We start from the raw sequence: 14,822 nt of genomic DNA, 5'->3' as shown, positions 1-14,822 counted from the left end.
CAGAAACCTTTCGGTTACTAGACCAACGTGGACTTACAGCTGTAATTGCTACCAAAGGTGCTTCTACAAAGTATTGGCTCAGCGGTGTAAATACTTGTGTAAATTAGATTTTTCTGTATTTCATTTTCAATACATTTGCAAAACTTTCTAAACACATGTTTTCACTTTGTCATCGTGGAGTATTGTGTGTAGATGTGAAAAAGTAATCTGTTGAATTCAGGCTGTAACACAACAACATGTGGAATATGTCAAGGGGTCTGAATACTTTCTGAAGGCTCTGTGCATCCTATAAGGAAACATCAATCAAATCCACCACCGCACCTCAGACACCCTCAAATGAAATTTCTCCTTTCCTAAAAACGTATCTTGGCTTCAATATAGCATAATGCTGAAATAATGTTTATTTGTGTATATGTTTCTAATTATTTATTATATTATTTGCCAATCATTATTTGTCCATCTTTAATCTTTTATTTTTAATTGGCCAGTCTGAGTTGTGGCTTTTTCTTTGCAACTCTGCCTAGAAGGCCAGCATCACGGAGTCGCCTCTTCACTGTTGGCGTTGAGACTGTTGAGACTGGTGTTTTGCCGGTACTATTTAATGAAACTGCCAGTTTACGACTGTTTCTCAAACTAGACACTCTAATGTACTTGTCTTCTTGCTCAGTTGTGCACCGGGGCCTCCCACTCCTCTCTATTCTGGTTAGCGCCAGTTTGCACTGTCCTGTGAAGGGACTAGTACACAGCGTTATACGAGATCTTCAGTTTCTTGGCAAATTTCCCAAGGAATAGCCTTCATTTCTCAGAACAGGAAAAGACTGATGAAATTCAGAAGAAAGTTATTTGTTTCTGGCCATTTTGAGCCTGTAATCGAACCCACAAATGCTGATGCTCCAGATACTCAACTAGTCTAAAGAAGGCCAGTTGTATTTCTTCTTTAAATCAGAACAACAGTTTTCAGCTGTGCTAACATAATTTCTAATGATCAATTAGCCATTTAAAATGATAAACTTGGATTAGCTAACACAACATGCCATTGGAACACAGGAGTGATGGTTGCTGATAATACGGTTCTGTCACCTACTTTTAGGGTCTCTGTACCTCCTCTGTAGATATTCCATTCAAAATCAGCCGTTTCCAGCTACAACAGTCATTTACAACATTAACAATGTCTACACTGTATTTCTGATCAATTTGATGTTATTTTAATGAATTTCTTTCTTTCCCAAACTTTTGAACGGTTGTGTATATGTATGTATATTTATGTTGTGTTACACAGCATTTGAAAAAAGAGACCTAGACCTCAATATGTCTTCCGTGTTAAAATGTAACATAAAAATAAACCGTCTGTTTTCACTGTTTCATTCTTACGCAATTCATGCATCTCCGCTGGCCTCTCTCTCTTCCAACCTCATGTCCCAGAAGTAGCCACCTACAGTATTCCTCTCAACCAGTAGCCCAATCATGTCCCAGAAGTAGCCACACTACAGTAGTTCTGTCACCTACTTTTAGCCCAAGCATGTCCCAGAAGTAGCCACCTACAGTAGTTCTGTCACCTACTTTTAGCCCAATCATGTCCCAGAAGTAGCAAACTACAGTAGTTCTGTCACCTACTTTTAGCCCAATCATGTCCCAGAAGTAGCCAACTACAGTAGTTCTGTCACCTACTTTTAGCCCAATCATGTCCCAGAAGTAGCCACCTACAGTAGTTCTGTCACCTATTTTTAGCCCAAGCATGTCCCACAGTAGCCAACTACAGTAGTTCTGTCACCTACTTTTAGCCCAAGCATGTCCCAGAAGTAGCCAACTACAGTAGTTCTGTCACCTACTTTTAGCCCAATCATGTCCCAGAATCATGTAGCCAACTACAGTAGTTCTGTCACCTACTTTTAGCCCAATCATGTCCCAGAAGTAGCCAACTACAGTAGTTCTGTCACCTACTTTTAGCCCAATCATGTCCCAGAAGTAGCAAACTACAGTAGTTCTGGCACCTACTTTTAGCCCAATCATGTCCCAGAAGTAGCAAACTACAGTAGTTCTGTCACCTACATTTAGCCCAATCATGTCCCAGAAGTAGCAAACTACAGTAGTTCTGGCACCTACTTTTAGCCCAATCATGTCCCAGAAGTAGCAAACTACAGTAGTTCTGTCACCTACTTTTAGCAATAAATAAATATGTATGTATATATATATTAGAGGGGAAAAGTACCTTCCTCTTACTGGACATAAAATAGGCTTCAGGCTCCAGCGCTCACAATGAACTGGCGGGGAAGTTTGAAGGGCGAGAGCTTCTCTGGTGTGACTGGTCACATTGGCTGGTGATAAACATGCAATAAATGGACTGTTCATAATTGAAGGCCTGTGTCTTTGGCAATGACAAGGATTGGCAATGAGTGGAATATTAGCTAAAGAGACTGGTATCCAGGGTTATGTCTCACAGCAAGTGCTCTCTTTTGATAGTTTTGGTGAGGGTCGGGGTCTGTTCTCACCACCAGGGTGTTTCCGCAGGCGCCCTCCTTGCGCTCCACCTGGTACCATACCATGCCGCCACGCTCTTCGTGAGCGTTACACCGGGGGTCGGCCAGGTTAGCGGTGGTGGCGTCCAGACCAGCGGCCTCCAGGTTAGTCCTGTTGAGACCCACCTGTACCAGGCTCCGCCCACATACTACCTCTGGGTGCAGCAAAACAGGCTGATCTGTAAGAGAGGAAGAGAGAGACAGAGGGATGAGAAACAGGCTGATCTGTAAGAGAGGAAGAGAGAGAGACAGAGGGATGAGAAACAGAGGGATGAGAAACGGGCTGATCTGTAAGAGAGGGAGAGAGAGGGATGAGAAACAGGCTGATCTGTAAGAGAGGAAGAGAGAGACAGAGGGATGAGAAACAGGCTGATCTGGAAGAGAGGAAGAGAGAGACAGAGGGATGAGAAACAGGCTGATCTATAAGAGAGGAAGAGAGAGACAGAGGGATGAGAAACAGGCTGATCTGTAAGAGAGGAAGAGAGAGACAAAGGGATGAGAAACAGGCTGATCTGGAAGAGAGGAAGAGAGAGACAGAGGGATGAGAAAATAAAGACAACAGAAAATAAGTTATTCAAGAACCCAAAATGAAAAGAAGGAATTACAAATGATCATATAAACTCTTCGAAAAAAGGGTTCCAAAAGGGTTCTTCGGCTGTCCCCATAAGAGAACCCTGTGAAGAACCCTTTTTGGTTCCAGGTAGAACCCTTTTTGGTTCCAGGCAGGGGTTCTACTTGGAACCCAATAGGGTTCTACCTGGAACCAAAATGGTTATAGCTGGCACCAAAAAAGGGTTCTTGACAGGGTTCTCTTATGGGGACAGCCGAAGAACCATTTTAGGTTCTAGATAGCACCTGTTTTTCTAAGAGAGTACAGTACATAGGTCCTCAAACAGGTGTTTTCTGAGAACTCACCTGGCCTCTCACACCGCCAAGTGACCCCATCGGTGCTCACGCAGGTCTCCCCCGCTCTGCAGGTACCACACATTGCTTTTGGCGTAGTCGTGGCAACCTGTGACTGTGTTGTTGTTGTGGTGCGATTGTTCTCTACTGGCATTTCTGTAGATGTGACTGGTTTTGGTGTTGTGGTGGGAGCTGACACATCTGGAACAAGGAGTTAAACAGGAGACACAGTTATGAGGGAACATTCATCGCTCATGTTTTGAAAGAACTAGTATGCTGGTATTACCAGAATCAATATGAATGAATGGATGAATATGCTGAGTACTGTTAATATCCAGGGCCATAAGAAAAACATCAAGGTGTATATAACCAGCTGATGAATGACTAAGTAGTAAACAGTTTAAAAATACAATAACTTCAATTCAAAAGGCAGAACAACATCAACAAGCCCCACTCAGAACTTGGCAAAGCAGCAGGCGAAACCTTACATGCACAATAGGCGAAGTAGCACCCGGGAGGCATGACGAACTTGTACACAAAGTAGTTCCCAGGGCATGCCTTGACGTGGATGGGCTGAGACTGCACCCAGCAGCAGTCCCCATTGAAGCTGGCGCAGACTGCACTCTGGACAATTTCATCCACCTGCTGGGGGGGAGGAAACGCCAGCCACAAGGGAGCCTGGGTGCCGCACTGGAAGGAATCCACGCACTTGTCCGGCATGGACACGCTCTGGTTGCCGATGAACATGCGGTAATAGCCGTCCCAGCGGACGTTGCGGTCGCAGTGCCTGTTGCCCCCGTGGTTGTTGGTGGAACGCCAGGCGTCGTTCAGGACCGTGTAGATCTTACAGGGGTTGGAGCACTGCTGGATGCCGGCGACCGTGATGCAGTCCTCCCCGTCGGCGCACTCGTTGAAGCCGCAGCTGAACCGGACATGGGCAAGGTTGGTGTTGGAGGTGGGGTAGGAGCGGCGGACACGGCGAGGGGCGTGGTGGTGGTCGGCGGTGGCGGTGTGGCCAGGTAAACAGATGAGGCCGTCTCCGGAGAAGCCCTTCTTACAGGTGCATGTGATGTCACCTGCCATGGGCGAGGTGTGGCAGACGGCTTGTTCGTGACACGCCTCGCAGCTGGTGACAATCGTATCTGTGGGAATTTGGGAATATATGAGTTCATCGTCTTTTTTTGAGGTTGAGGTATCAGTGTGTGGTGGGTTATATAATATTATACTGTATAAAAACACTTAACACACAATCCAATTTGTAAGTCAGCTCTGGATAAATGAGCGTCTGCTAAATGACTTAAATGTAAATGTAAATGTACCTGAGGTGTCCAGCTGTTGATTTATTAAATATATAGTATATATGTGTGTACCTGAGGTATGTCCAGCTGTTGATGTATTAAATATATAGTATATATGTGTGTACCTGAGGTATGTCCAGCTGTTGATGTATTAAATATATAGTATATTTGTGTGTACCTGAGGTATGTCCAGCTGTTGATTTATTAAATATATAGTATATTTGTGTGTACCTGAGAGTCTTGGTATGTCCAGCTGTTGATGTATTAAATATATAGTATATATGTGTGTACCTGAGGTATGTCCAGCTGTTGATGTATTAAATATATAGTATATTTGTGTGTACCTGAGGTATGTCCAGCTGCTGATGTATTAAATATATAGTATATTTGTGTGTTGACCTGAGGTATGTCCAGCTGTTGATGTATTAAATATATAGTATATATGTGTGTACCTGAGGTATGTCCAGCTGTTGATTTATTAAATATATAGTATATTTGTGTGTACCTGAGGTATGTCCAGCTGTTGATGTATTAAATATATAGTATATTTGTGTGTACCTGAGGGACGTCCAGCGCTGGACAGAACCAGTAGAGGCACCAGCAGAGCCACCAGGATCATCCTCATCAACACTAGTTACTTCTACAGGGGCAGAAACGGGGAACACAACCTGAAGGAAAATACACTTATTATATTAATCCACATTTTACATCTACTGGAACGTCAGGCACGTTTAAATGCAAGTTTGACCTGATTTAATTTGACTGTATCTATACAGGTCATCCTATGGTGATAAAACACATTTTATTTTCTGTCACAAGACTGCAATAAACCCCATTACAAAACATCTAATACAATAATAGATATTAAGCATGGACACACATTCTCTGGAGGATATTATAACATCTAATACAATAATAGATATTAAGCATGGACACACATTCTCTAGAGGATATTATAACATCTAATACAATAATAGATATTAAGCATGGACACACATTCTCTGGAGGATATTATAACATCTAATACAATAATAGATATTAAGCATGGACACACATTCTCTAGAGGATATTATAACATCTAATACAATAGTAGATATTAAGCATGGACACACATTCTCTAGAGGATATTATAACATCTAATACAATAATAGATATTAAGCATGGACACACATTCTCTGGAGGATATTATAACATTTCAAACTCAGTGCAGGTATATTAATTTCACCAAACCAAAAATAACTTTGTTTAACCATACAGTATGAATAGTGATCTGAGAGGAGTACTGACTTACCAAATGTTGATGCTGACTGCTGGAACCACCTGTAAACGAGGCATTTATACACTGGTTATCGGGGAGGGGGGAAGCAGGTCACATTGTGCAATATTCCCAGGGACAAGACCTTAGCCTGGGTCCCAGTCTTTCAGCTCTCATTCCACTCCTTGTCATGATAAACTGTTTGGCAATGACCCTGAGTAAAGGAGTGAAATGTCAGACAAAACTGACTGGATTTCAGACTAACAATAAGTGTGGAAGAGGTTGAATGACAACTATAGATCCCAACTACAGTATCATCTTAATTTGATCACTCTGTTGTTGCTGAACATTTCCCAGTGTATTAAGAAGGCTTCTAAAGTTTGTCATTTCCACTCAGAAATATCAGACTTGATTTTATTTTACAAAAAATGTATCAACCCCTAATTATAATCCACGTAGTCATTCACATTTTCTGTTGCTGCAGGATTATTTTCCTTCTGTAGCAAACTGGCTCAAATTACGATCCTACATCTGTATCATCGTTGAAATGTAAGGAATGCATAACCATAAAACCCTGGGGTGTGGTTAAGGTAAAGTCTATATGCTCTGTTGGGTGGCGGCAGATACAATGGATGTTTTCAAACTAATTAAGTGACAGGGCAAGTGGCTAGTGGCTGGCTGGTGGCTGGTGGCTGGTGGCTGGTGGCTGGTGGGTGGTGGCTGGTGGGTGGTGGGTGGTGGCTGGTGGCTGGTGGCTGGTGGTGGGTGGTGGCTGGTGGCTGGTGGGTGGTGGGTGGTGGCTGGTGGCTGGTGGCTGGGTGGTGGGTGGCTGGTGGCTGGTGGCTGGTGGGTGGTGGGTGGCTGGTGGCTGGTGGCTGGTGGCTGGTGGCTGGTGGCTGGTGGCTGGGTGGTGGGTGGCTGGTGGCTGGTGGCTGGTGGCTGGTGGCTGGTGGCTGGTGGCTGGTGGCTGGTGGCTGGGTGGTGGGTGGCTGGTGGCTGGTGGTGGGTGGTGGCTGGTGGCTGGGTGGCTGGTGGCTGGTGGGTGGTGGGTGGTGGCTGGTGGCTGGGTGGCTGGTGGCTGGTGGTGGTGGCTGGTGGGTGGTGGCTGGTGGCTGGTGGCTGGTGGCTGGGTGGCTGGGTGGCTGGTGGCTGGTGGCTGGTGGCTGGGTGGCTGGGTGGCTGGTGGCTGGTGGGTGGTGGCTGGGTGGCTGGTGGCTGGTGGCTGGTGGCTGGTGGCTGGTGGCTGGTGGCTGGTGGCTGGGTGGCTGGGTGGCTGGTGGCTGGTGGGTGGTGGCTGGGTGGCTGGTGGCTGGTGGGTGGTGGCTGGTGGCTGGTGGCTGGGTGGCTGGTGGCTGGGTGGCTGGGTGGCTGGTGGCTGGTGGCTGGTGGCTGGTGGCTGGTGGCTGGGTGGCTGGTGGCTGGTGGCTGGGTGGCTGGTGGCTGGTGGCTGGGTGGCTGGTGGCTGGTGGCTGGTGGCTGGTGGCTGGTGGCTGGTGGCTGGTGGGTGGTGGGTGGTGGCTGGTGGCTGGTGGCTGGTGGCTGGTGGGTGGTGGGTGGTGGCTGGTGGCTGGGTGGCTGGTGGGTGGTGGCTGGTGGCTGGTGGCTGGTGGCTGGGTGGCTGGTGGCTGGGTGGCTGGGTGGCTGGTGGGTGGTGGGTGGTGGCTGGTGGCTGGTGGGTGGTGGCTGGTGGCTGGTGGCTGGTGGCTGGTGGCTGGTGGCTGGTGGGTGGGTGGCATTAGGTCAACACCGTGTGATTAATGAGGTAAATAATGCCTCACAATATCCCAGAGAACCACTTAACATTTGGCTGACTTCTTACCTCTCGGGCTCTGTTATAAAGACCATGTGTCATGGGTTGCTGGTGCTATTGGATAGGCCAACACCCTTGTTTTAATGTCATTTCCACCCTCTTCCATCAGTTTTTCAATCAGTTTATTTGTCTTATGTTTGCACTGTAGATGTCTGTTTCAACTGTGCAGTATTTCAATCTGTTTTCTGTTGTTTGTATGTACTATATACACTGCTCAAAAAAATAAAGGGAACACTAAAATAACATATCCTAGATCTGAATGAATTAAATATTCTTATTAAATACTTTTTTCTTTACATAGTTGAATGTGCTGACAACAAAATCACACAAAAATTATCAATGGAAATCAAATTTATCAACCCATGGAGGTCTGGATTTGGAGTCACACTCAAAATTAAAGTGGAAAAACACTACGGGCTGATCCAACTTTGATGTAATGTCCTTAAAACAAGTCAAAATGAGGCTCAGTAGTGTGTGTGGCCTCCACGTGCCTGTATGACCTCCCTACAATGCCTGGGCATGCTCCTAATGAGGTGGTGGATGGTCTCCTGAGGGATCTCCTCCCAGACCTGGACTAAAGCATCCACCAACTCCTGGACAGTCTGTGGTGCAATGTGGCGTTGGTGGATGGAGCAAGACATGATGTCCCAGATGTGCTCAATTGGATTCAGGTCTGGGGAACGGGCAGGACAGTCCATAGCATCAATGCCTTCCTCTTGCAGGAACTGCTGACACACTCCAGCCACATGAGGTCTAGCATTGTCTTGCATTAGGAGGAACCCAGGGCCAACCGGCATATGGTCTCACAAGGGGTCTGAAGATCTCATCTCGGTACCTAATGGCAGTCAGGCTACCTCTGGGGAGCACATGGAAGGCTGTGCGGCCCCCAACGAAATGCCAACCCACACCATGACTGACCCACCGCCAAACCGGTCATGCTGGAGGATGTTGCAGGCAGCAGAACGTTCTCCACGGTGTCTCCAGACTCTGTCACGTCTGTCACATGTGCTCAGTGTGAACGTGCTTTCATCTGTGAAGAGCACAGGGCGCCAGTGGCGAATTTGCCAATCTTGGTGTTCTCTGGCAAATGAAAAACATCCTGCACGGTGTTGGGCTGTAAGCACAACCCCCACCTGTGGACGTCGGGCCCTCATTCCACCCTCATGGAGTCTGTTTTTGACCGTTTGAGCAGACACATGCACATTTGTGGCCTGCTGGAGGTCATTTTGCAGGGCTCTGGCAGTGCTCCTCCTGCTCCTCCTTGCACAAAGGCGGAGGTAGCGGTCCTGCTGCTGGGTTGTTGCCCTCCTACGGCCTCCTCCACGTCTCCTGATGTACTGGCCTGTCTCCTGGTAGCGCCTCCATGCTCTGGACACTACGCTGACAGACACAGCAAACCTTCTTGCCACAGCTCGCATTGATGTGCCATCCTGGATGAGCTGCACTACCTGAGCCACTTGTGTGGGTTGTAGACTCCGTCTCATGCTACACTAAAGTGAAAGCACCGCCAGCATTCAAAAGTGACCAAAACATCAGCCAGGAAGCATAGGAACTGAGAAGTGGTCTGTGGTCCCCACCTGCAGAACCACTCCTTTATTGGGGGTGTCTTGCTAAATGCCTATAATTTCCACCTGTTGTCTATTCCATTTGCACAACAGCATGTGAAATTTATTGTCAATCAGTGTTGCTTTCTTAAGTGGACAGTTTGATTTCACAAAAGTGTGATTGACTTGGAGTTACATTGTGTTGTTTAAGTGTTCCCTTTATTTTTTTGAGCAGTGTATATATGCTTCTTTCGACCTGGCCATGCTTTCGGATACACCCTAGCTGGATAACCATTGTCCCATTTTTATCAATCAGTTTTTTTTTTGTCTTCTGTTTGTGATATAGATATGCCTGTTTCAACTGTGCCGTGCTGACAGATAGGCTACCTCTAAGTGTTCTTGACATTGTTCCCTTTATCTTTAAGTTTTTTGTCTTCTGTTTGTATTATAGATATGCCTGTTTCAACTCTCTCCATTTAATACATCTCCATTTAGTCACGCTGAATCAGCGGATGAATAACAAGAAAAGATCTGACCTGATCCCTTTGTCTTATTCCAAACCCTTTTCTCTTTGCTCTAGATGACCAACAATAGCCAGTTGTCACCATGGTGACATCATATCAACTATTCACACTGAGGGAAAGGTGACCTGTTCCCACTCATCTAAACACAGACTCAAATGGCACCCTATTCCCTATATAGTGCACTACTTTTGTTTACTAAGATGGTCAAAAGTAGTGCACTAAATAGGAATAGGGTGCCATAAATAGGGAATAGGGTGTCATTTGAAACGGAGCCATAGTGTTCCACAGGCATTATCCCTCTCTCTATGGCTTATAGACGATACAGCAAGTTTTGCTATTTGTTTTAGTGTTAAGTCACTTCTACATGCCTGAACAATTTGAGAGCTTGGTATTTAATGTTTAGAGTCCCTGGGAATCCATGAGTATGAAGTTGGCATATGCTTAAAAAATGTCTCCATCAAAAAATGTCTCCATAAGGGAATACAAATAACATTAAGCCTTAGTAAATAACATACTCAACACCTTAGCAACGAGCCTAAAACCAAATATGGTCATATCAGGAAGTCTACTTGATGAAGAAGGAAGCAAACCCTCAATGCTTTAGATCCTGCTGTTTAGTCAAGTTAAGTGTGAAACTGTCACGACTTCCGCCGAAGTCGGTCCCTCTCCTTGTTCGAGTGGCGTTCGGCGGTCGAGGTCACCGGCCTTCTAGCCACCTCTGATCCACTTTTCATTTTCCATTTGTTTCGTCTTACACACCTGGTTTCAATCCCCTAATTACTTGTTCATTGTTTAACCCTCTGCCCCCCCCATGTTTGTTTGTGAGTAATTGTTTGTATGTAAGACGGTCCGTTATGTGGGCTCGCTTTATTGTATTATATTTGTCTATTTTGAGTAAATTACGTTTATTTACTCACATCTGCTGTCCTGCACCTGACTCCTCTACACACAGAGCACATTACAGAAACAATAAGTAGAAAATAATAAAGAAAATAAAAGACAGGAACAAGATTAAATTATATCAGATTCTCTGTTTACAGGTGTTGTATCTTAATTTGATCAGTTTCTCACAGCAGGAAAATAATACCGCAGCAACAGGAAATACTAATTATTGTGTGGCTTATATTTAAATTGACACTTTTGTAGGGGTTGATATTTTTTTAGTTAGAGCAAATTAAGTCTGAAATGTTCAAGTGGAAATTACAAACTTTAGATGCCTTTTTAAACTTTGAATACATGAGACATGTGCATTTCCTGCAACAACAAGGTGATCAAATTAAGATTTAACATCTGTAACCCTAACTCTGCTTCGCCAACAGACCAGACCAAGAGATAACAGAGAACATACATTGATATAATGACACAAGACTGATATAATAGTAAAGTTTCACTTTATTATCTAATAATCATTAAGATACAGAAGCTCTCTGCTGTCCCATTGCAGTGCTGTTTGGTTCACTCTGGCCCTTTGGTCCCTAGAAGACAAACAGTGCAAAGAGAAGGTTACTAGTGAGGGGTGTGTGTGTATGTGTGTGTATGACTGCTCACAAGTTACTTTGAGGTGAGTGTGATGATATCAAAAATACTCACAGGTGATTGGTCCGATGGTAAGGGGCTTTTGGGAGGCCGAGGTGGAGACAGAGCGGGATATTCTTCTACCACAGTTCTGAGGAGAGAGACCAAAGACAGTCAGAGAGAACTGACCTTGAGGAGAGAGACCAGGGAGACACCAGACACTGAGGCAGAAACACCAGGAGACACCAGACACTGAGGCAGAAACACCAGGGAGACACCAGACCCTGAGGCAGAAACACTGGGGAGACACCAGGAGACACCAGACACTGAGGCAGAAACACCAGGGAGAGACCAGACACTGAGGCAGAAACACCAGGGAGAGACCAGACACTGAGGCAGAAACACCAGGGAGACACCAGACCCTGAGGCAGAAACACCAGGGAGACACCAGACACTGAGGCAGAAACACCAGGGAGACACCAGACACTGAGGCAGAAACACCAGGAGACACCAGGGAGACACCAGACACTGAGGCAGAAAAACCAGGAGACACCAGACACTGAAGTAGAAACACCAGGGAGACACCAGGGCGACACCAGACACTGAGGCAGAAACACCAGGGAGACACCAGACAATGATGAAGAAACACCAGGAGACACCAGACACTGAGGCAGAAACACCAGGAGACACCAGACACTGAGGCAGAAACACTGGGGGAGACACCAGACACTGATGCAGAAACACCAGGAGACACCAGACACTGAGGCAGAAACACCAGGGAGACACCAGACACTGATGCAGAAACACCAGGGAGACACCAGACACTGATGCAGAAACACCAGGGAGACACCAGACACTGATGCAGAAACACCAGGGGAGACACCAGACACTGATGCAGAAACACCAGGGAGACACCAGACACTGAGGCAGAAACACCAGGGAGACACCAGACACTGAGGCAGAAACACCAGAGAGACACCAGACACTGAGGCAGCAACACCAGGGAGACACCAGACACTGAGGCAGAAACACCAGGGAGACACCAGACACTGAGGCAGAAACACCAGAGAGACACCAGACACTGAGGCAGCAACACCAGGGAGACACCAGACACTGAGGCAGAAACACCAGGGAGACACCAGACACTGAGGCAGAAACACCAGAGAGACACCAGACACTGAGGCAGCAACACCAGGGAGACACCAGACACTGAGGCAGAAACACCAGGAGACACCAGGGAGACACCAGACACTGAGGCAGAAACACCGGGAGACACCAGACACTGAGGCAGAAACACCAGGGAGACACCAGACACTGAGGCAGAAACACCAGGGAGAGACCAGACACTGAGGCAGAAACACCAGGGAGACACCAGACACTGAGGCAGAAACACCAGGGAGAGACCAGACACTGAGGCAGAAACACCAGGGAGACACCAGGGAGACACCAGACACTGAGGCAGAAACACCAGGGAGACACCAGACACTGAAGCAGAAACACTGGGGGAGACACCAAACCCTGAGGCAGAAACACCAGGGAGACACCAGACCCTGAGGCAGAAACACCAGGGAGACACCAGACACTGATGCAGAAACACCAGGGAGACACCAGACACTGAAGCAGAGACACCAGGGAGACACCAGACACTGAAGCAGAGACACCAGGGAGACACCAGACACTGAGGCAGAAACACTGGGGAGAGACCAGACACTGAGGCAGAAACACCAGGGAGACACCAGACCCTGAGGCAGAAACACCAGGGAGACACCAGACCCTGAAGCAGAAACACTGGGGAGACACCAGGAGACACCAGACACTGATGCAGAAACACCAGGGAGAGACCAGACACTGAGGCAGAAACACCAGGGAGACACCAGGGAGACACCAGACACTGATGCAGAAACACCAGGGAGAGACCAGACACTGAGGCAGAAACACTGGGGAGACACCAGACCCTGAGGCAGAAACTACAGGGAGAGACCAGACACTGAGGCAGAAACACTGGGGAGAGACCAGACACTGATGCAGAAACACCAGGGAGAGACCAGACCCTGATGCAGAAACACCAGGGAGACACCAGGAGACATCAGGGAGACATCAGCGACACACTCAGTAGGACTAGAGAGAGAGATGAGTTGAGGACTAACCGGAGTGCAGGAGGAGCTCCTCTGGTCACACAGGCTGAGTCTGCAGTGCAGGAAGACATCCCGGTAGTCCCCCTGGTACAGGAACAGCAGAGCAGAGAAGCGAGCCCTGAGAGACGAGCCGCTCTCCTCCACCCTCACCTGATGATGGTCGCTAGGGCACCTGTGACAGAATAATTTCACGCAGAGCATAGAAAAACTCTATTAAATACAATGCCTTCAGAAAGTATTCACACCCCTTGACTTTTTCCATATGTTGTTGTGTTACAGCCTGAATTTAAAATGGATTAAACTGTGATTGTGTTTCACTGGCCTACACACAATACCCCATAATGTCAAAGTGGAAATATATATTTTTTTTAAATGTTTACAAATTCGTTAAAATGTTAAGCTAAAATGTCTTGAGTCAATAAGTGTTCAACCACTTTGTTATGACAAGCCTTAATAAATTCAAGTAAAAATCTACTTATCAAGTTATGTCCCTTTGAGTATTGTGAAGTTATTATTTACACTTTAGATGGTGTATTAATAAACCCAGTCACTACAAAGATACAGGCATCCTTCCTCAGTTGCCGGAGAGGAAGGAAACTGCTCAGGGATTTCATCATGCAATGGTAACTTTAAAACAGTTAGAGTTAGTTTAATGGCTGTGATGGAAGAAAACGATGCGTGGATCAAGAACATTGTAGATACTCCACAATCCTAACCTAAATCACACAGTGAAAATAAGGAATCCTGTACAGAATACAAATATTCCAAAACATACAATCTGTTTGCAATAAGGCACGAAAGTAAAACTGCAAAACATTTGGCAAAGAAATTAACTTTACGTCCTGAATACAACTTGTTATGTTTGGGGCAAATCCAACACAACACATCACTGAGACCCACTGGCCATATTTTCAAGCATGGTGGTGGCTGCATCATGTTATGAGTATGATTGTCATCGGCAAGGACTGGGGAGGTTTTTAGGATAAATAGAAACGGAATAGAGCTAAACACAGGCAAAATCATAGAGGAAAACCTGGTTCAGTCTGTTTTCCAACAGTCACAGGGAGACAAATTCACCTTTCAGCAGGACAATAACATAAAACACAAAGCCAAATATACACTGGAGTTACTTACCAAGATGACATTGAATGTTGCTGAGTGGCCTAGTTAAAGTTTTGACTTAAATCAGCTTCAAAATCTATGGCAAGACTTGTCTAGCAATGATCAACAACCAACCTGACAGAGCCTGAAGAAGGACTTTTTAAAATATGGATTTTTTTAAATAATAATGTGTCAATATTGTACAATCTATGTGTGCAAGG

General features: G+C 46.1%; 2 protein-coding genes across 2 annotated transcripts in view; both read right to left on the bottom strand.

Moving 5' to 3' along the window:
- The window catches only part of LOC127931957 (uncharacterized), a 41,036-nt gene that overhangs the window by 13,110 nt on the left and 13,104 nt on the right, over positions 1 to 14,822 (bottom strand). Inside the window, exons 12-17 of the mRNA XM_052526114.1 lie at positions 13,513 to 13,672; positions 11,441 to 11,516; positions 5,276 to 5,350; positions 3,908 to 4,561; positions 3,432 to 3,620; positions 2,490 to 2,695 (exon numbers count right to left, since the gene is read on the bottom strand). Coding sequence (XP_052382074.1) covers positions 2,490 to 2,695; positions 3,432 to 3,620; positions 3,908 to 4,561; positions 5,276 to 5,350; positions 11,441 to 11,516; positions 13,513 to 13,672 — 1,360 coding nt within the window. The remainder of the gene's footprint in view (positions 1 to 2,489; positions 2,696 to 3,431; positions 3,621 to 3,907; positions 4,562 to 5,275; positions 5,351 to 11,440; positions 11,517 to 13,512; positions 13,673 to 14,822) is intronic.
- Positions 11,225 to 13,853, bottom strand: LOC127932487 (pancreatic secretory granule membrane major glycoprotein GP2-like). The gene is made up of 3 exons (XM_052528371.1): positions 13,513 to 13,853; positions 11,441 to 11,516; positions 11,225 to 11,325 (listed from the first exon to the last, which is right to left on the bottom strand). The coding sequence occupies exons 1-3, from the start codon at positions 13,699 to 13,701 to the stop codon at positions 11,306 to 11,308; spliced, it is 285 nt and encodes a 94-aa protein (XP_052384331.1). The 5' UTR covers positions 13,702 to 13,853; the 3' UTR covers positions 11,225 to 11,305.

This window comes from Oncorhynchus keta, chromosome 10 (genome assembly GCF_023373465.1).
Source record: "Oncorhynchus keta strain PuntledgeMale-10-30-2019 chromosome 10, Oket_V2, whole genome shotgun sequence".
Taxonomy (NCBI): domain Eukaryota; kingdom Metazoa; phylum Chordata; class Actinopteri; order Salmoniformes; family Salmonidae; genus Oncorhynchus; species Oncorhynchus keta.
This window is presented reverse-complemented; position numbering and strand designations above follow the sequence as displayed.

Excerpts from the sequence above, each read along its gene's own strand:
- LOC127932487 (XM_052528371.1), bottom strand. The coding sequence starts at position 13,701 with ATGCTCTGCGTGAAATTATTCTGTCACAGGTGCCCTAGCGACCATCAT. Across the intron at positions 11,517-13,512 it reads GGAGCTCCTCCTGCACTCCG|AACTGTGGTAGAAGAATATC; the intron begins GTTAGTCCTCAA and ends CTCTCTCCTCAG. Across the intron at positions 11,326-11,440 it reads TACCATCGGACCAATCACCT|GGACCAAAGGGCCAGAGTGA; the intron begins GTGAGTATTTTT and ends TTTGTCTTCTAG.